The sequence below is a fragment of the Lutjanus erythropterus genome, unplaced genomic scaffold (assembly GCF_056507025.1).
Source record: "Lutjanus erythropterus isolate fLutEry1 unplaced genomic scaffold, fLutEry1.hap2 Scaffold_170, whole genome shotgun sequence".
Classification (NCBI taxonomy): Eukaryota; Metazoa; Chordata; class Actinopteri; order Lutjaniformes; family Lutjanidae; genus Lutjanus; species Lutjanus erythropterus.
In genome coordinates, this window is record NW_028146647.1 from 150,001 (window position 1) to 172,456 (window position 22,456).

General features: G+C 42.9%; 1 protein-coding gene across 2 annotated transcripts in view; it reads right to left on the reverse strand.

Moving 5' to 3' along the window:
- arhgef2b (rho/rac guanine nucleotide exchange factor (GEF) 2b) overlaps positions 1-22,456 on the reverse strand; it is a 35,463-nt gene that overhangs the window by 5,024 nt on the left and 7,983 nt on the right. For both annotated transcript variants that reach the window (XM_084714257.1, XM_084714258.1), the window contains exons 2-18: positions 13,348-13,522; positions 9,744-9,811; positions 9,210-9,273; positions 8,771-8,903; positions 8,450-8,553; positions 8,075-8,218; positions 7,463-7,713; positions 6,440-6,565; positions 6,149-6,266; positions 5,816-6,064; positions 5,188-5,264; positions 4,937-5,109; positions 4,370-4,437; positions 3,862-4,098; positions 3,700-3,777; positions 3,024-3,079; positions 1,900-1,941 (exon numbers count right to left, since the gene is read on the reverse strand). In XM_084714257.1, the coding sequence (XP_084570383.1) occupies positions 1,900-1,941; positions 3,024-3,079; positions 3,700-3,777; positions 3,862-4,098; positions 4,370-4,437; positions 4,937-5,109; positions 5,188-5,264; positions 5,816-6,064; positions 6,149-6,266; positions 6,440-6,565; positions 7,463-7,713; positions 8,075-8,218; positions 8,450-8,553; positions 8,771-8,903; positions 9,210-9,273; positions 9,744-9,811; positions 13,348-13,522 (2,163 nt within the window). The remainder of the gene's footprint in view (positions 1-1,899; positions 1,942-3,023; positions 3,080-3,699; positions 3,778-3,861; positions 4,099-4,369; positions 4,438-4,936; positions 5,110-5,187; positions 5,265-5,815; positions 6,065-6,148; positions 6,267-6,439; positions 6,566-7,462; positions 7,714-8,074; positions 8,219-8,449; positions 8,554-8,770; positions 8,904-9,209; positions 9,274-9,743; positions 9,812-13,347; positions 13,523-22,456) is intronic.

Consider the following 22,456-nt stretch of genomic DNA (forward strand, 5'->3'; position numbering starts at 1 on the left):
GACATGATGATGTGATGTGATGATGTGATGACGTGCTGATGTGATGATGTGATGTGATGATGTGATGATGTGACGTGATGACGTGACGTGATGATGTGATGACGTGACGACGTGATGACGTGACGTGATGATGTGATGATGTGACGTGATGATGTGATGACGTGATGTGATGACGTGACGTGATGACGTGATGTGATGATGTGATGTGATGACGTGATGTGATGATGTGATGATGTGACGTGATGACGTGACGTGATGACGTGATGATGTGACGTGATGACATGATGACATGACATGATGACATGATGATATGACGTGATGTGATGACGTGACGTGATGACGTGACATGATGATGTGATGTGATGATGTGATGACGTGACGTGATGACATGATGACATGATGACATGACGTGATGACATGACATGATGACATGATGACATAACGTGATGACATGACGTGATGTGATGACGTGACGTGATGACGTGACGTGATGTGATGATGTGATGTGATGACGTGACGTGATGATGTGATGTGATGACGTGATGTGATGATGTGATGATGTGATGTGATGACGTGATGATGTGAAGTGATGACGTGACGTGATGTGATGATGTGATGATGTGATGTGATGACGTGACGTGATGATGTGATGATGTGATGTGATGACGTGATGTGATGATGTAATGATGTGACGTGATGACGTGTTGTGATGATGTTATAACGTGATGTGATGACGTGACGACGTGACGTGATGATGTGATGTGATGTGATGACGTGACGTGATGATGTGATGACGTGACGACGTGACGTGATGATGTGATGATGTGACGTGATGTGATGACGTGACGTGATGACGTGATGTGATGATGTGATGATGTGATGTGATGACGTGATGTGATGATGTGATGTGATGACGTGACGTGATGACGTGATGACGTGATGTGATGATGTGATGTGATGACGTGACGTGATGATGTGATGTGATGATGTGATGATGTGATGACGTGACGTGATGATGTGACGTGATGATGTGATGTGATGATGTGACGTGATGACGTGATGTGATGATGTGATGACGTGACGTGATGATGTGATGTGACGATGTGACGTGATGACGTGATGTGATGATGTGATGACGTGACGTGATGATGTGATGTGATGATGTGATGACGTGATGACGTGATGATGTGATGTGATGATGTGATGATGTGACGTGATGACGTGATGTGATGATGTGATGACGTGACGACGTGACGTGATGATGTGATGATGTGACATGATGTGATGACGTGACGTGATGACGTGATGTGATGATGTGATGTGATGATGTGATGACGTGATGTGATGACGTGATGTGATGATGTGATGTGATGACGTGACGTGATGACGTGATGACGTGATGTGATGATGTGATGTGATGACGTGACGTGATGATGTGATGTGATGATGTGATGACGTGACGTGATGATGTGATGTGATGATGTGATGTGATGACGTGACGTGATGACGTGATGATGTGACGTGATGATGTGATGTGATGATGTGACGTGATGACGTGATGTGATGATGTGATGACGTGATGTGATGACGTGATGTGATGATGTGATGATGTGATGACGTGACGTGATGATGTGATGTGATGATGTGATGACGTGACGTGATGATGTGATGACGTGATGTGATGATGTGATGATGAGTTTATAGAATTCATATTTTATGATAAACGTGTCAGACTGCTGCCGATGAGTCGTCTCATGCTGCTTTATAAAAAACCTTCTTCATGTGAGCAGATCTGTGATCTGTGCATCTGGGCGAGAAAAGAGGCGTGAGGCTTGATCAGAGAACAGAATATTGATCCAGTCACTGACTTATTAACAGAAAACAGGAAGTGTGTGTTACCTCGTTCAGAGTTCGTTCCTGCAGCTGGTTACCGTTTCTGTCCTGAGAGACAAAACCAGAAACAAACGTTACATCAACTCAGACAGAATGTTTACATCGGTTTTCCTGTCATGCTCTTATTTTGATAGTCTACTGTAAGGTGGGCGGTGACATCATCAAATCTGTTCAGTCACACTTTCTTCAACATTAAACAGATCATCTGAAGTATGACCTTTAACATCTGTTGCCATGGAAACAACATTGCCAAAATACTGTTGCTTGGTCACATGACCACGTTATTATAAAGTTAGACAGACGTGTCATGTGATCTACAGACACACAAACATCATCAGAGCTGCAGTCAACCCTTCACATTAAAATCATCATCGTCACCATCATCATCACCACGAGAATCCAGCTGCTCCTCATCTGCCTGGTTGTTTACTGTCTGTTTGATTTATGATGGAAAACTGATTTGAACTGTTGCACCAAACTGTCAGACTCGCTGCAGATGTTTCTCATGTTTCCAGTTTAAACAAGCGTGACCAGACCACACACACACACTCACACACACACACACACACTCACACACACACACACATACACTCACTCACACACACACACACACTCACACACACACACACACACTCACACACACACACACACACACTCACTCACACACACACACACACTCACACACACACACACACACTCACACACACACACACTCACACACACACACATACAGCTCCACATGTTTGTGACAGGATTAATTAATCCATTAATTTTAAAAATGATCGATATATTAATCAACAATGAAAATAATTGTTGCAGCTCCAGGTGCATTGAACTCAGTAACTCTTCTGTCACTTTGAATTTGTCTTCAATGATGAAAATGTCCATTTTTTTTTACTGTTGTTATATGTGATTCTTGTTGACCGACAGAGCAACTGACCACCTGAGCAACTGACCACCTGAGCAACTGACCAGCAGAGTGACCAGTGAAGCGACCGGGGGAGTGACCTGTAAAGCTGCTGGTCGCAGCTAATAAAAATAATTAAAATAAAATAAAATAATTAAGAAGTGCAGGTTTAATCTGAGACAAACACCTGTGATCAAAGGTTAAAGGTGATGCAAAGATTTACCTTCGAGGAGCTGCTGTTCAACTCAAACGAACCATTCAGAGAACCAGAATCACCGTCTGAGAGTGAGACAGACACATGGAGACAGACACATGGAGACAGACACATGGAGACAGACATGTTAACATGCTGCTGTTCATCAGTCAGACAGTATCAGACTGTCCAGAGGCAGGTGAGTCACACCTGAACACCTGTCTGTTAGACCACAAACAACAAACAGACAGAGAAGAAGAGACAGCAGATTCAACACACACACGCACACACACACGCAAGCACGCACGCACGCACGCACGCACGCACGCACGCACGCACGCACGCACGCACGCACGCACGCACGCACACTGTTAACTAATGTCTGTACAGTCAATTCGTTGTCTGCAATAATCTTCAAGCCAATAATTTTAATTATTTGTTTCAGTCAAATATTTTCTGGTTCCACTATTTTTTCCTTGTTTTTAATATTGGAACTGTTGGTTAAACTGAAGAAGACATTTACGTTAAACAGAAAAAAACATTGTTCAGTTTTTACAGATAAAATAATTAACTGATCAGTCGAGAAAATATTCAGCAGATTAAATGTCGACCACAGATTGAACAGCTGAGAGACAAAGAGAAAAGACGGCAGCACGTTGGACACTTAGAGAACTTTGATCAGGTGTGGACAGGTCATGTGACTCACTGCTGAGCTCCTGGTTGCCGTTGGTTACAGAGGATTTCTGGGTGTTGGAGTTGAGCAGAAGCTCCGTCAGTCGGTCCACTGAAAACACAAATCAGGTTCTGTTCAGTCTGTAACACAATCCTAACCTACAGATAACGCTCCGAGGACTGAGGAGGAACTGACCATCAGAAATGGAGGCGCTGAGGAGCGGCTCAGCCTGAGGAGCGTGAGGAGTGTCGGCTCTGAACAGGTTCCTGCAGGAGGACAAGGAGGAGATCCTGGACGAGGAGGTGCTGAGCTCCACGTGTCCTCCTTCTTCTTCTCCTCTTCCTCTTCCTGTCGCCTCCACCAGGTCAGAAAACAGAGTGACTCGCTCTTGCAGGAGCTCCAGCACCTCCCTGTCCTTCTGCTGGATGTCAGCTGGAGAGGAGAAGAGGAGGAGGAGGAGGAGAGAAGAGGGAGGAGAGGGGGAGGAGGAGGAGGAGAGGGGAGGAGGAGAGGGGAGGAGGGGGCGAGATGTTGAATTAGATGTGATACAGATGGGATTTTTATAAGCGTACAGGGGAAGAAAAAGGAGGTGAAGATGTTGAAGGAACAGGAGGAGGAGGTGAAGGAGGTGAAGGAGGTGAAGGAACAGGAGGAGGAGGTGAAGGAGGTGAAGGAGGTGAAGGAGGTGAAGGAGGTGTTGTACCTCTGAGTCTGCGCAGTAAAGCTTTGTCTTCAGTCTCAATGAGAGGAAACTCGTCTCTGGACGGACAACTGTAGACAAAACACATGATACTGTGAAGTAATGAGTCTACAGACTGAAGCACAGACTGACTACAGACTGTACTACGGACTGTACTACAGACTGACTACAGACTGTACTACAGACTGTATTACAGACTGTACTACGGACTGTAGTACAGACTGACTACAGACTGTGCTACAGACTGAAGTGCAGACTTAATAATAAAAATGATCAGCAGCAGCTCAGACAGGACTTTGAGTGTCATCACTACACAGTACTACAGAATACTGGGTACTACTGTGTAGTATTGTGAGGTACTGTATAGTACTGTATAGTACTGTGAGGTACTGTGAGGTACTGTGTAGTACTGTGTAGTACTCTTAGGTACTCTGTAGGACTGTGAGGTACTCTGTAGGACTGTGAGGTACTCTGTAGTACTCTTAGGTACTCTGTAGGACTGTGAGGTACTCTGTAGGACTGTGAGGTACTCTGTAGTACTCTTAGGTACTCTGTAGGACTGTGAGGTACCTGAGGGCGGTCTGCTGGATTCGGCTCATCCAGGTCTTGCGGTCGTCTTTGGATGAAGCGTACAGCTCGTACATCTGAGGGGGCGTCGACGCACTGATCAGGTACATCCCTCGTTCCTGATTAGCTATGTCTCTGACAATCAGGTTGTTAAGAGACAGCACTGGAGACTTGTCCTAAGACAGACAGACAGGTGGAGAGTCAGACGGGAACAGACAGACAGGTGAGGACAGGTGTGAAGAGGTATGACTCACCAGTGATGCAAATGTGAACTTCTGGTCTTTTTCCTGAAGGAAAACCAGGATGTCTGACATCAGCAGGACCTGAACATCTGGACACAAACACACAGCAGCTGTCAGCAGGTGAAAGCTCCGCCCACATACCCAGGTGTGACAAAGGAATGAAAAAAAGAAATGATAAAATGATGATGATGATGAAATGCTATAGACTGATTGTTCTCTGTTATTAGTCAGGCCTCGTGTTTCCAAGGAAACGGAGATAACATTAGCGAAAAGTTGTTTTTTTTTTATTTTGAGAGCAAATTGCCCCAAAATATGAAGATATTTTAATATTATCTGTGTTTAATCTGTGTATAATCACAATATGACACTTTGGACTGAGGCACCTGATGACATCATTGTCACTCATTATGAAGCCCCGCCTCTTTATAGTGTGTTGTTTTTAATGTTTCAGTCTAATTTATGAATTTCTGTTGCGTTGTTTTGTATTTCTGTGTGTCTCGTTTTAGCACCACGCTGTGAAGAACTCCAGCTGCTGTGGTATTTATACAAGACACAATATAAAAGTAGTAAAAGTTATTATCACAGTAGGTAAACAGGTGTCACATCATGTATGACATCACATCAGGTAGACAGGTGAGACCTTTCATCCGGGAGCCCTGGACCTTCCAGAGGAGCGTCCCCTCATGGAGCAGCCTCCTCCTCAGCAGCTCTCCTCCTCTGAACACTCCTCCTCCCTGGACCTCTGCCTGGGCCCGCGGGTCCAGACGGGCCTGGATCTCCTGCAGCCTCCTGGTCCGGTCCAGCTCCAGCACCTCCTGATCGACCGAGCTGATCAGCCCCTTCAGGAGGAGCAGAGCCTGGCTCAACGCCTGCGCCTCCTCATCGCTACCTGCAGCAGGGAACGGGGACACGGTGATGTCAGAGCGGGTCGTCAGAGGTCACCGAGGGTCTGGGGTCAAGGGTCATAGGTTACCTTTGGTGTTATCGAGGATCCTCTGGATCAGGACGGGGTACTTTGTGATTCTCTGAGTCACTAACAGGATGCACTCCTGAACGCCATGACGACGCAACAGAGGACCGCGACAGACACGCTGAGCATCATGGGACAAAGAAAGACAGAGTGTCAACCCAGAAATACCAGCTCTAAACCAGTTTAAGCCAGATCTGAACTAGTTTAAAGCAGACCTGGACCAGTTTAAACCAGGTCCCAGGTCAGTTTCATTGACTAGTATCACATGTTCTGCTTCCTGTTCCTGGTTCTCACCCTGATAAACTGCTGCAGTCGACGGTCTCGACTTAAAACTTCTTTGTAGAGTTTCACAGCTTTCGGATGTCGACTGCAGAACTCAGAGTAAATTTTCTTCATATCGTCTGCAGACTGACCTGAAAACTGCACACACACACACACACACACACACACACACACACACACACACACACACACACACACACACACAATTAATCCGTTTGAGTCATTTTTTAAGGAAAAAAAGTAAAAATTCTCTGATTCTAGCTTCTTAAATCTGAATATTTTCGGGTTTCTGAGGAGGTTGTCTTGGACTTTATGAAACACTGATCAATATTTTTCACAATTTTCTGCCATTTTATGAAACAACAAATTAATTTAAAACCCAATCAATATCAAAAGGTTCTCGGTACAACCTGTTGGGCTCTAGATAGAAACCCCAGAGAGGTTTCTGGGTGGAACCAATTCACTTGTACCATCTGTAGAACCTCCTCTAAGGGGTTCTGGTGGGTGGGTTCTACATGAAACCCTTGGAATATACGTTCCACCTACTTTCATGTTTGGACGTAGTTTTCCACTAATCGATTTGTTGTTGTGTTGTTATTATAAATCCAGCAGGTGGAGCTGTTTACCTTCTTCAACAGATTTAAAGTTGATCTCAGTTTTCAGACAGCCAGAGGAATAAAATGATCAGTGATCACTAATCAATAACAGCTTCATTCTTCTTTGCTGGACATAACAAACAATATGGATGAATCTGGACCTTCTTCAAACCTGATCCTGTGACCTCACAGAGATCACCTGTGTGATGTCACAGAGATCACCTGTGTGACCTCAGAGATCACCTGTGTGATGTCACAGAGATCACCTGTGTGATGTCACAGAGATCACCTGTGTGACATCAGAGATCACCTGTGTGACCTCACAGAGATCACCTGTGTGACCTCACAGAGATCACCTGTGTGATGTCACAGAGATCACCTGTGTGACCTCAGAGATCACCTGTGTGACCTCAGAGATCACCTTGTGATGGTGTGTTACCTGTCGGAGCAGCAGGTCTCCGATCCTGCGTACGGTGAAGTTGGTGGCGCTGCCCTCCATCAGTCCCTCCTTCCTGCGGTTCAGCAGCTCTGTCAGGAAGCCTGAGTGCAACTCCAGCAGCTGGTCCAGACAGGGGAAGATGGTGTGAACCACGCCCGCCTCCAGCATCACCTCCTCCAGCATCCCGCGTCGATAGACCCCCTCCATGATCCGCAACGTCCGCACATGGTGGAACTCTGTCTGGATCAACTCTGAGACACACAGACAGACAGACAGACAGACGGTCACCATGGTTACAGAAATACAAAGTTGTTGTTGACCAAACTTCCAAAACAAACCTTTAAATATTATTTATACACACACACCTATACATATATATATATATATATATATATGTATACATATATATATATATATATGTATACATATATTTATATATATATATATATATTATAATATTATTAATATATATATACATGTGTATACTGATTAGAATAAAGAGAACTCTGAGTAACTTTAAAAACTAAAATGGCTGCTCACTTCATCTGTGAAATGAAAACAGAACAGTTTGTAAGTCGTCGACTCCGTCAGTAGTGGATGACATAACTATACCGTAGATGACGTCCTGCTGTTTGATGAGGTCTTTATGAAGCGTCTGCAGGAAGTTTGGTTCCACAACGAGACTCCAGCTGTCGGCCTGAACGCAGCTGCCCTCCACCTGCAGCTCCTCCAGCAGGGGGCTCCACCACCACTCACCTAACATTCACACAACATTCACACAACATTCACACAACATTCACACAACATTCACACAACATTCACACAACATTTACACAACGTGCTGATGTGTCGACTTTATAGTTGAATATTTGAACAATCATTTTCTCCTTCTGATCACCGAGACATTAAACTGTTCAGGAAACACAAACTATTGGATAAATAGTCAACATGTGCAGAGAACTTATTGATTATTGATCAGTAACTAACCATCATCAGTCAGAGACTCCATGGACAAAGTCCTGCTCCTGAAGTTCAGAGACTCAGTGGACTGAGACAGAATCCTCCGGAGACCAACAGAGTCCTCATTCGCACTGACAGACAGACAGGTAAGAGACAGACAGACAAGTGAGACAGACAGGTGGAGAGAGTTGAATTAATCAACTAATCTACAAATAAAGAAAATGATTGACAGATTACTTGATAATGAAAATATGTTAGAACCTATTTTTCAAATCTTTCCTGTAACAATTATTTTAAACTGACAAGATGATGTGTATTAAAATGATGGATAGAATTGAAATGTCTCACCCTGCAATGTTATTGGTGGAGACGCTCTTAGCGAGCGAGAGGCCGGAGCGAACCCGTCTGGAGCCGAGCAGAGACTGACGAAGACTGTCTGAGGGATAGATGGCCGAGCTGGGACGCTCCTTCATGATCGGAGCTGAAGAAGAAGAAATGCAACACATCATCATAAAATGAGTCAAACAGAGAGGAGAAGAAATCAAACACACTGAGAAAACTACAGAAACAGAAACAGAGAAGAAGAAGAAGAAGAAGAAGAAGAAGAAGAAGAAGAAGAAGAAGAAGAGAAACTTTACCTTTAAAAACAAACTGATGAGAGTATATCCTCTGATAGACAGACGACAAGCACAATGGACAGAATCTAGTACAAAAACTCTGCATCCTACATTTCCCACAATGCAGCTGTGACAGATAGACAGGTAGAGAGACAGACATGTTGACTCACTTTTGGTGCGCAGGGCGACGGTCTGCAGAGCTGAACTGTTTCTGGCCATGGCCAACTTCTGTTGCTGTTAGGGACACAGACATGTATTGAGACAGACTGACACACAGACAGACAGATAGACAGACACTGACAGACAGACAGACAGACACACTGACAGACAGACAGACAGACACACTGACAGACACACTGACAGACAGACAGACAGACACACTGACACACAGACAGACAGACAGACAGATAGACAGACACACTGACAGACAGACAGACAGACACACTGACAGACAGACAGACAGACAGATAGACAGACACACTGACAGACAGATAGACAGACACACTGACAGACAGACAGACAGATAGACAGACAGATAGACAGACACTGACAGACAGACAGACAGACACACTGACAGACAGACAGACAGACACACTGACACACAGACAGACAGATAGACAGACACACTGACAAACAGATAGACAGACACACTGACAGACAGATAGACAGACAGATAGACAGACACACAGACAGACAGGTCTTACCTTCTGTTTCATCTTGGCACAGCTGGCCAGACTGTCTCTGCAGCGGTTGTGGATGGTGACATTACAGGCTGTGAGACAGACAGGCAGAGAGACACAGACAGCAAAGAGATAAACAGGTCATTCCATATTTATTTCTTTAATTTAGCTGGACTGAGAGTTATTGATCAGGTTATGATCAATAACTATGATGGCTACAGAACAACTCATCTGTGAGCTGCAGCCCGTTTGATTTTACTGATGATGAAAGTACATAGTAACACTGACGTTAGCATGAGGCTAAGTTAGCATGAGGCTAAGTTAGCATGAGGCTAAGTCAAGATGAGACAAAATTAGCATGAGTCAGTCCCAATACACAGTCTATCCTCTTGCATCCAGTCATAGTTTGTAGTTTGTAAACCAGCAGGTTTTCTGTCTATTGTGACCCACAATCCTTTGTGGTGTGTGTCTGCATGAAAGAGTCTGGCCTGATTCCAATCAGCTCTACACACTCCCACTCTGTGATCATTGTGGAGGATCAGTTCAATAAGGGGGAAGGTGCAAATACAGCGGTGAGCTTTGTAACACCCTCATATTTCTCTGACAGAAACAGAAACATTCATTATGATGTGACTGTAATTAAATAAACCATGAACAAAAAATCATAACTGAAAGGAAAATAATTAATTAAATAAAGAAAAAAGCTTGTTTGGTTCCACTGAAGTGAACACACACACACACACACACACACACACACACACACACACCCACACACACACACACACACACACACACACACACACACACACACACACACACACACACATGTCCTCTCGAACCAGTTCTCAGGGTTCATCCACAGCAGCCAATCACAATGCAGGACAACAATCACACATGTACCACATGTACATTTAACACACACACACACACTTGGTATCAGAGTCAGTCTATTGTGTTCACACAGAGTTAAATGTGTGTGTGTCTTAATCTGAAGGGGTACATCTGTTCATTGTGAAGCAGGATTAGCACACCATCTGTTACACACACACACACACACACACACACACACACACACACACACACACACACACACACACACACCTGTGTTCTATATGTTTTGTTTTATATATTATATGTAGTGTATATATGCTGTATATGTTATGTTTGTCTCCCGGGTAACCATCACCTTATTGTGGTGGAGAAGTTTGTGTGTCCCTATGAACCTGGGACGTGGAACATCACCTCTGGGTGGGGGGGGGGGGGGGGGGGCTGGATCTTGTGTGGGAGGTGGAGCACTATCAGTTAGATCTGGTGGGGCTTATCTCTACGCACACCCTCAGCTCTGGAACCTTAATCCTGGACAGGGGTTGGACTCTGGTCCTCTGCAGAGCTGCCCGGGGTGTGAGGTGCCAGGTGGGTGTGGGTTTACTCACAAGTCCCTGGCTGAGTGCCACTACGTTGGAGCTCATCCCAGTGGACGGGGGGGTCACCTCCCTGTGCCTAAGGGTTATGGAGCTCTCTGACTGTTGTCTGTGTCTGTGCACCAAACAGCAGTTCAGACTATTCAGCCTTTTCGGACACCCTGAGCGGAGTCCTGCCTGGGGCTCCTGCTGAGAAACTTTAATGCACACTTGGGCGATGATGGAGATACTTGGAGGGACGGCCTCCCTGATCTGACCTGAGCAGTTATTTGTTATTGGACTTCTGTGCTGCTCATGGACTGTCCATAACGAACACCACGGTTGAGCATGAGGATACTCAAAAGTGTACATGGTACCAGAGCACCCTAGGCTGAAGGTCAACGATTGATTTTGTTATTGTATCATCTGATCTGAGGTCATATGTATTGGACACAGGTGAAGAGAGGTGCTGTTGTGGCAACTGATCACCATCTGTTGGTGAACTGGGTCAGATGATGGGAGAAGCCTCTGAACAGATCAGGCAAGCTCAAATGTGTGGCGAACTGGGAATGTCTGGAGGAGGCTCTAGTCCGGGAGATCTTCAACTCCTACCTCTGGTTGAGCTTTTCTGGCATCCCTGTGGAGCTTGGGGACATTGAACCAGAGTGGTCCATGTTCAAAATGTCCATTGCTAAAGCAGTGGCTGAGAGCTGTGGTCTCAAGGTCACAGGTGCCTCAAGGGGCTGAAACCCTCCTCCTTTCAGGGGTGTTCCAGGACATGTTATCCCAGGGGACTCCAGAATCAGCTGTGAGGTACCAATAGGCCTGAAGAACAGCAGCGTCAGCTGTTACATAAACAAAGCAGCATGTATGGGAGGAGTTCGGGTGAAGTCACGGAGACGGACTTTCAGTTCACACCAAGGTGCTTTGGGAAAACCATTCAGCACCCCAGGAGGAGGAAACAGGAAACCCTCCCAGCTATATCTAGCAAGGATGAGATGCTGTTTACCTCAAATAAGCAGGTAATCGGGCAGTGGAAGGAGCACTCTGAGGAACTTCTGAACCCAACTAAGCCACCCTCTATGGTAGAGGCAGAGCTAAATATCATGGGGTATCAGGGTCAATTTCCTTGTAGTAGTCAAACAGCTCCACGGGGGCAAAGCCCTGGGAATAACTCAGCCTACATCTGAGTTGCTGGAAAAGAGAGTCAGGCCGAAAGTTGAACCTAAGATCAAAGAACAATACACATTTCAACAGGCCACCTTTTCACTCGCCTACAGTGGACCTGGCAGTTTGCCCATCCAGTCTACATGTGCTTTGTGGATTTGGAAAAGGCATATGACTGGGTTACCTTGGAGACATTGTGGGAGAGGCTGTGGCAATATGGGGTGAGGGGGACACTTTTCAGGGCCATCCAGTCTCTGTATGTCTAAAGCAAGAGCTGTGTCCAGGTGCTCAGCAGTAAGTCAGACTCTTCCCTGTCTGGCTTTCATCAGGGCTTTGCCTTATCACCGATCCTGTTTGTGATATTCATGGACAGGATCTCGAGGTGTAGTTGGATCACTGGATTGATTCACAGCTGGGTTTGAAGCTGCTGGGAAGAGGGTCAGCACCTTGAAGTCATGGTTCTCAGCAGACAATCAGTGGATTGTCCTTACCGCAAGTGAGGGACTTCAAGTATCTCAGGATCTTGTCTTTGAGTGAGGGGACAATGGAGTGTGAGATGGACTGGAGAATCAGAGCAGCAGGAGTGGTACTGCTTTTGCTTTACCGCTCTGTTGTGATGAAAAGAGAGCTGAACTAGAAGGCAAAGCTCTTGATCTGCCAGTCAACCACGAGATCTCAGGAGGGTGGCTGATGTCTCCCTTAGTGATGGAGTGAGAAGCTCCGTCATCTGTGAGGGACTTGGAGTAGAGCTGCTGCACAGAAAGGAGCCAGCTGAGGTGGTTCATCTCATAGGGATGCCACCTGGTGGCCTCCAGAGGAAGGTGTTCTAGGCACATCTAGCTGGGAGGAGGCCATGGGGCAGGACCAGGTGGAGAGATTATATGTCCACCCTGGCCTGAGAACAGAGCTGGTTAATGTGGCAGGGATAAAGAAATCTGGGGTTACCTTCTGGAACTGCTACCTCTGCAGCCTCAGATAAGCAGTTGAAGATGGATGAATGGATATATGTTATATAGGTATATATACATATATATTATATATGTCGTATGTATGTGTGTTACCTGGGCAGCTGAGTGCCTCTTTGGCCGTGATGCTTCTGTTACAGGAGGAGCAAAGGGTGGTGGACGAGACAGTCAGGGAGGTGAACAGGTGACCGTTGCTATGCCCGTTGCTATGCCTGGCCTCCCTCTCTCGTGCCTCCTTCTCTCGCTCCTTTAGACGCTCCTTCTCCTTATTCTGAACACACAGACAGACAGACAGTCAGACAGACAGACAGACAGAGAGACAGACAGACAGACAGACAGAGAGACAGACAGACAGACAGACAGAGAGTCAGACAGACAGACAGACAGAGAGACAGACAGACAGACAGACAGACAGAGAGACAGACAGACAGAGAGTCAGACAGACAGACAGACAGACAGACAGACAGACAGAGAGACAGACAGACAGACAGACAGAGAGACAGACAGACAGACAGACAGACAGACAGACAGACAGACAGACAGAGAGACAGACAGACAGACAGACAGAGAGACAGACAGACAGACAGACAGAGAGACAGACAGACAGACAGACAGAGAGTCAGACAGACAGACAGACAGACAGACAGACAGACAGAGAGACAGACAGACAGACAGACAGACAGAGAGACAGACAGACAGACAGACAGACAGAGAGATATTGTTCAGCTGATCAACTCCTCACAGTAACTTACAGATTTAGAAAGTTAGCTCAGAGAGTTTCCCAAAACATGAACCACAGCTAAATGATTTACAATCATTAGGGCTGTAACTATCAATTATTTTCATTATCGAATGATCTGTCATTTATTTTTTACATTAATCAATTAGTTGTTTGGTCCATAAAAAGGTGAAAATATTGATCACTGTTTCCCAAAGACAACATCTTCAGTGACCAGAAAATACTCACATTTAAGTAGCTGGAATAAAATCATTTGTACCTTTTTCCTTTAAATGTTACTTAAACTGATTAATTGATTTAAGAATCGTGAGCTGAGTGACGAGTGACAGGAAAACTCTTTAAACTCTTTCCATGCAGATTTATTCTGACCAAACCAGAGTTGGACTGTTGGAAGAGTCAACAGGTTTTTCAAGTTTTTCTGTCGAGTTTAAATGAAGTGTGTTTTCCGAGGCGTTAACGAGCCAAACGTTTCCACGCAGCTCTTCTGTCCGCTGAGGCTGGAAGAAAATGTAGTGAGTCGTGCTGCAAACAACAGAACAGTTCCCGCGCTTATTTCGCCTGGACATAACTTGTGCCCTCTGGTCTGGTTACCTGATGCTTGCGGCGAAAAAGAATGGTGGATGTTCGTGAAGGTGGTTGTCAAGCGAGGGTGGAGATATTCAAAATAGGAGTGTTGTGAGCTGGCAAGTTACGTAACAAATTGAGCAAATCCTAAAGCGCGTCTAATCCTGTATATTCAGATCTAAGCAGACCACAAAAAAAAGACTAAGTTGTTTGATTTGACATTTTGTGGGCTGGTAGACGCCCCAGATTCCCACATATAGGTGCTAAAGCAATGGAAAAGTGCATTTTGCATAATATGTCTCCTTTAATAATTGTTAAATTCGCTATGGCAACAGTGGAGCCTGCAGAGACTGGAGAGAGAGAGAGAGAGAGAGAGAGAGAGAGAGAGAGAGAGAGAGAGGGAGAGAGAGAGAGAGAGAGAGAGAGAGAGAGAGAGACCTTAACACCAACAACTCCACAATCATATGTGAGGACACATAACCAGATGAGCTGAACACATTTTATACTCACTTTTATCTCCTCAACAAATCTACAGCTGCAACGGTTGATTTAATAATCAATTATTAATCAAGTGGTAAATTAGTCGGCAACTATTTTGGTAATCGTTTAAAAGTCAAAATGATCTAATTTCAGTTTCTTAAATGTGAATATTTGTGGTTTCTAAGGATTATGTCTTGGGCTTTGGGAAACAGTGATCGACATTTTACACCATTTTCTGCAACTAATCAATTAATCACGAACATGATCAAAAGATATACTGAAAAGACTGATAATGAAAATAATTGTTACAAAAAAGACTTGAAAAAGGACCTTTTTTCAACTTTTTTAAACCAGATTTTTCAACTGACAAGACATGTTATGGACCAAACAAATTATTGATTAATGGAAAAAGTGAAAATAGGTCCACGTCCATGAGGTCCATCTGTTTTCACGTTTGGATCTATTTTTCAGTTGTCACTCTGAGTGACAAGACTATGACAGGATCAATTAATTGATTAATCAAAAAAATGTTCAACAGATTAATCAACAATGAAAATAATCATTAGCTGCAGTAATAGCGTTTCAGTTTCTCTCTCTGTGAAAGAAGGAGGACGGACGGGTCCATCTAATACCTAGAGACCTCCATCTTGCTGCAGGGGTTGGGGGGCGGGGTTATAAAGTGGTTTGCTCTGGTGCTTGATTATGATTGGCTGACCCGTACTTGAAACCATTGTAAAATATCAAGACACAAATATGAGAAACATGTCTGATTTGTTGTGATGTCCTGATTGGTTGAGATGGAGGGGGCGGATGAGGACGACAAAAAAGAAAAGAGATACTGAAACAGACTACGGAGAGACTGAAGACATGGAAAAGTCCTGAACTGAAGCTGGGACGTTAAATATGCTGTGGTCTGTAACACTGTGATCTGATTGGCTGTCTCAGACGGGTCTGTGATCTGATTGGCTGTCTCAGATGGGTCTGTGATCTGATTGGCTGTCTCAGACGGGTCTGTGATCTGATTGGCTGTCTCAGACGGGTCTGTGATCTGATTGGCTGGCTGTTTCTGCTGCTGCAGCTGATGATGATGATGAATTATAGATGAAGGTCGGGCTCTGTGCTCCAGGACAGAACAGCAGCAGCAGCACAGCCTCATGGGAACTGTAGTCCAGATAGTTCAGAGCCCATGGGGACCATCAGCCCCGTCAGCAGGATGACCTCTCACTAGGGCTGCAACTATTGATTATTTTCATTTTTGATCAATATGGCTTTAGATCAGATCGTTCAACTACAATGGCAGTTATGGAGAGAGAGAGAGAGAGAGAGAGAGAGAGAGAGAGAGAGAGAGAGTTATGGAACTTATTGACAACATATCCACAAATACTGAAAATAAAGAATATACAGTTGGGTTATTCATTGATTTAAAGGAGGCTGCCTCGGTCACTTTGCTAACGAAAGCTAACGAGTCCAACATGAAACCAAGACTAGCAACTATCAGAAGTATCAGAAGGGCTGCAGACTCATGGATCAATAATTATTTGGATGATAGATAAGAACAGATAAGTAATGAATGGTCCAAACTGAGGAGGAATCCACGAGGCTCAGTACAAACCTGATGATACAAACTTACTCTGCTGATCTGAATTCAGTGGAACAGAACGTAGAAAGATAAACGATGGTTTGATGTGAATAACTTCTCTTTAAATCAACCTAACAAAACATATTATTTTGGGAAATTGTTCAATAAATCAAAGAGTGGAAATCTATAGAGAACATGGAGGTGGAAAGAGTTTTTGAAAACAAGGTTCTCTGAGTTGTTATTGATCACAAACTGTGCTGGAAAGAACAAATGATCAAAAACCACTGCAATTCTGTACAAATGTAAAAACATCCTCACAATAAACTCACTAAAAATTCTGTAACAATCTATAATAAAACCATATCTAACTTATCGTATTGAAGTGGACACATATATAAAACAATCACAAAACCAGTCCTCTATAAAATTCAAATACAGATCATAAACTATAAGCAACCAATTATTTATAAATACATATGAACTGAAATTCAAAGAACTGGTCGACTTTAAAACTGCAAGACTTATGTTCAAAATGAATAAAAACATGCTGCCTCAGAAAATGTTCAAATAAAAAAGACTTGACTTCAGAGGAGCGTGAAAGTTTACAAAGACAAACATCTGAACCAACATAAACCAAAGATGTAAAACTGAAACTCGTGGATGAATCTTGATAATGATCTCAAAACATGTAGTTCCATAAATACATTTAAAAAATGCTTAAAAGCAGGATTATCAACTTCTCTAAATTTGAACTATGAGCTGCGGTTCCTTCTACGCTGAAGAGCTTCTTTTCTTTTCTTTTCTTTTCTTTTCTTTTCTTTTCTTTTCTTTTCTTTCTTCTTGTGGTTTTTATTAATGAAACAGTAAATAACCTGTAATATACTGATATAACCTGTTTTGTAAAAGGTGAAATAAACTTTGCTTCAGCCTTCACCTTTTCAGTCTTGAATGTCTATTGAATGCCATCTTTAATTATTTATTTATTTGTTTGTTTTGATTTGCTTATTCTTGTTTTTTCTTGGACTTTGTCTGCTGTATTTATGTTGACATGTCTTTTCTGTTGGACAATGAGGTGAAGAATCAAACCAAAGAAAAGAAACAAAAAAAAAATCTTGATTAATTATTTATTAATCCTGCCACAGTCCTGTCAGACGTCTCAGACGTCCCTGCGTCCACATGGTTCAACCTGTGTTTGGACCTATTTTTTTAAGGCTCTCCTGTGATGATTCTTTTTTATCATCAATTGATCTGATAGATCGATCAGAGAACAATCTGATGTCACGACCAACCAGAGAAGATGGATGTTAATGAGTTCAGGCTTCAGCAGGTTTCAGCTGAAATAAGGATGAAGAGAAACTAGAGCTGCTTCATCACTTTGAACCTTAACCTGAGCAAACACACCTGGTCACACCTGTCTGACCAACACCAACAACATGGATACATGGCAGCCAATCACAGCCCTCAGAGCTGATAATGGTAGTTAACCATCAACCAGAAGTTTAATATGAACTGGTTTCCACGTCATTTGAAATATTGACCTGCAGCAGTGAATCATCAACACATAGATCAATAAAATGATCAAAATTTAATCAAATCTTCCACTGGACAAACATCTAACGATTCATATGATGTTTACACATGCTGCAAACATCATGAACAGGAAGTAGACACATAATGACATCATCACCACAGAGTGACACACTTCCTCTTTTCATCTGAAACTGGACTGATTCTGAGGCTGACAGTGAATTTATCAGCTCAAAATCATCAAACTGAACAATGAAGCTTCATCTTTTAATGTTTGACAGACAGAAACAAAAACCCAACAACTGAGTAACTTCATCAAACAGCACCAAGAACCAACAAGAACCAACAAGAACCAACAAGAACCACCAAGAACCAACAAGAACCAACAAGAACCAACAAGAACCAACAAGAACCAACCAACAACCAACCAACAACCAACCAACAACCAACCAACAACCACCTGTGCCAAAACAATCATGGAGGCCAAGTGACCTTTTGCTAAGCCCCGCCCTCCTTAGTTGTTTCCCTCCTTAACTTTGCAAATGCACCACATTTGTGCAGCTGACAGTGATAACGGTAGCAGATATAACATTGGGGGTAATTGGTCCTTAGAGACGTAAACAAAAGAAGCTTTTCATTTCTAGCTGATAACAGTTTATACTGTCGGCTAAAATAAAGACTCACAAACAGATTTTATGAGTTTAGCGACGGCTAACTCTTGATTTGGCCGAAAAGTCGGTTTTAATGTTTCCATCTGACACGTTTTAAAACAAGAACCCTGTGAAAGTGTTGATGTAAAGTTAGCTAACAGCTGCGTACATGATATAACATTAATGCTAACAGACTGAGGCTAAAGCTAGCTTACATCTCAGCTAACATTGGTCAGATGGTGAAATACAGCAGGTATATCTACATGATAGATGACAGAAATACACTCATTAACCTTGAGACGGGTCACCGAGCCAGACCAGCTGGACCACGATCACCACAGGAAGAGAGCCGGGATAAGAGCTAAGCTAACCCGACTTAGACCTGAGACAGCGAGCCAGAGAGAGACGCATCTTTGATTCTTCATCAGCCCTCATCCTCCTCCTCAAACCCCACAGAACAAATGATGCAGTGGATCTAATAAGTTTGTCTGGAGGTGAAGTTAAAGCTAACATTAGTTAGCTACTCATGCTAACGTTTGCAGCTCATCTTAGAGCAGATGAAGACAGAGTTGAATCCATTCATCACACGTGTTCTTGTATTTCCCGTTTTTAAGAGACTACAGAAAAGACTCATGTAACGCTGAGTATTGTAGAGAAAAATAATGCTTGACAGCCATAGTTACAGTTGCTGTGCTATGATTGGGCAGTTGCTGTTGGAGGTGGGGCTCAGCAAAGGGTTAACTATCACCTGTACCAAAACAATCAGGGACACCGACGGTCACCTGAGGGCTGCATGAAGGAAGCTCAGTTTATTTAACATGAAAACTGCACATTATACAATTAAACGTTATCCAGCAGACTGAATCGTGACGTTGTGTCTGACGCTGACAGAGTCATGGAGAACATCAAAGTAAAATAAATGTAACTGATTGCAGATTTTCCGCGATAAATAGGATAGAAAAATCAGTTTTCTAATCAGTGGTCTGAGCTGCAGTATCAGCAGTAAAAACTGACATTACATAGTAAATAGTATTCAAATGTTTGAAGTTGCTCCATCATGCTTTTGGTATGTGGATGATACACTGTGTAAAAATTTAAAGTTTTCATATGACCTGAGACAAAAAAGAAAAAAAGATGATGCATACAATTTGTGCTGCTGTTACATTATGTTATATTTCTGTATTATACGGCTTTGTTCAGTGATATTACAAATGTTCAGCTCAGCAACATTTTATTTTTAACATCTTCACTCAGTTATAATCTGTATCGCTCATAAAGAACTTAATCAAGAAAAGAATTAGTTAAAGAGCAATTTAATCTGAAACTCTGAACATAACCTGCTCCTGACTCGGTTATGAGTTCAGCATCAGTTACTATGGTGATCTAGCAGGTTAGAAGAGAGACGCCTTCATGACACTGAAAACTCTGACTTTAGGATCAACATAGGGTCAACATATCTGCTGACATACTACTGCGTAGTACACCTGCATCAAAACAAACATGGTGGCCAACTGTCATCTATACCAAAACAACTGTCACCGGTACCAAAACAACTGTCAGCGGTACCAAAACAACTGTCAACGGTACCAAAACAACTGTCACCTGTACCAAAACAACTGTCACCTGTACCAAAACAACTGTCAGCGGTACCAAAACAACTGTCAGCGTTACCAAAACAACTGTCATCTGTACCAAAACAACTGTCAGCGGTACCAAAACAACTGTCATCTATACCAAAACAACTGTCACCTGTACCAAAACAACTGTCAGCGGTACCAAAACAACTGTCACCTGTACCAAAACAACTGTCAGCGGTACCAAAACAACTGTCACCTGTACCAAAACAACTGTCAGCGGTACCAAAACAACTGTCAGCGGTACCAAAACAACTGTCAGCGGTACCAAAACAACTGTCACCTGTACCAAAACAACTGTCAGCGGTACCAAAACAACTGTCACCTGTACCAAAACAACTGTCAGCGGTACCAAAACAACTGTCACCTATACCAAAACAACTGTCAGCAGTACCAAAACAACTGTCACCTATACCAAAACAACTGTCACCTGTACCAAAACAACTGTCACCGGTACCAAAACAACTGTCAACGGTACCAAAACAACTGTCACCTGTACCAAAACAACTGTCAACGGTACCAAAACAACTGTCACCTGTACCAAAACAACTGTCACCTATACCAAAACAACTGTCAGTGGTACCAAAACAACTGTCACCTGTACCAAAACAGCTGTCACCTAAACAACTGTCACCTGTACCAAAACAGCTGTCACCTAAACAACTGTCACCTGTACCAAAACAACTGTCACCTGTACCAAAACAACTGTCACCTGTACCAAAACAGCTGTCACCTAAACAACTGTCACCTGTACCAAAACAACTGTCACCGGTACCAAAACAACTGTCACCTGTACCAAAACAGCTGTCACCTAAACAACTGTCACCTGTACCAAAACAACTGTCACCTGTACCAAAACAACTGTCACCTGTACCAAAACAACTGTCACCTGTACCAAAACAACTGTCAGCGGTACCAAAACAACTGTCACCTGTACCTTGTGTAAGTGTCAGACACAATTCTTCACCAAAATAATGTAGATCTGTTGGATTTTGTTGGCTTCTATCATAAGCTTCAACAGAAATGATGACAAGCAGAATATATGTGTTCTATAGTGATGAAATGGCAGGAAGTGATGTAATTAACTTACCAAAATCAAACATCTGTGGTGTGAAACAACCAAATATAGTAAAACTGTCAGTTTTACTATATTTGTTTATTATGTCAACCAAACTTTAAATCCATAAATCAAAGTGTAGAGCAGAAAGTTTGAATCTGAGCTGATTGTTAAATAACATGTTTCATCTGCAGTGACAAAACAACCAATCAGACTTTTTATATTTACTTTTCTTCTATTTCTGTCTCTGGTTCCAACTAAATACTGACATTTCTATACTTAAAAAAAGACGGGCAGATATAAACTTGTTTTAAAAATTCATGCTCTGTCTGTGTCTGAACTTCTCCTTTCTGTTCGAGTGTTTTTCACATTAACTTCTGCTCTGTAATGGGAGGAGCAGGAAGGGGAAGTGTGTGTGTGTGTGTGTGTGTGTGTGTGTGTGTGTGTGTGTGTGTGTGTGTGTGTGTTGTAGAGGTTGCATGCACTGGTGTAGCTGCTGTAGTTCAGGGTTATTCAGCTTCAGTAGTCAGTAGCTCAAATATCAAAATCCCTGAGGACATAAAATCCATAAAACATTAACAGATTTAAAGTAAACAGATTTAAAGTTAACAGATTTAAAGTTAACAGATTTAAAGTTAACAGTGGTTTTATAGATGTGAGGATTTGACCCTGACAAAACTGAATCTCTAACAAACAAAGAACAAAACAAAATGAAGAAAAAACAAAAATAAAACAAAATTTACAAATAAACAAAATGAAACAAAAATAAACTGTGGTGAGTTTGTTTTAACATGAAACTAAATTATCGATGTGTTCATGTAAAGGTTATTATCAATCTGGAGGGTAAAGTTTAAAATAATAGTTCACAGTATTGATCAATATGGATCAGTATTGATCAGTAAAGAATCACAGATTTAGTGTTAAAATAGTTTAAAGTAGGTTCAATGATCTGGTGACAGTCAGTGATCAGCTGAT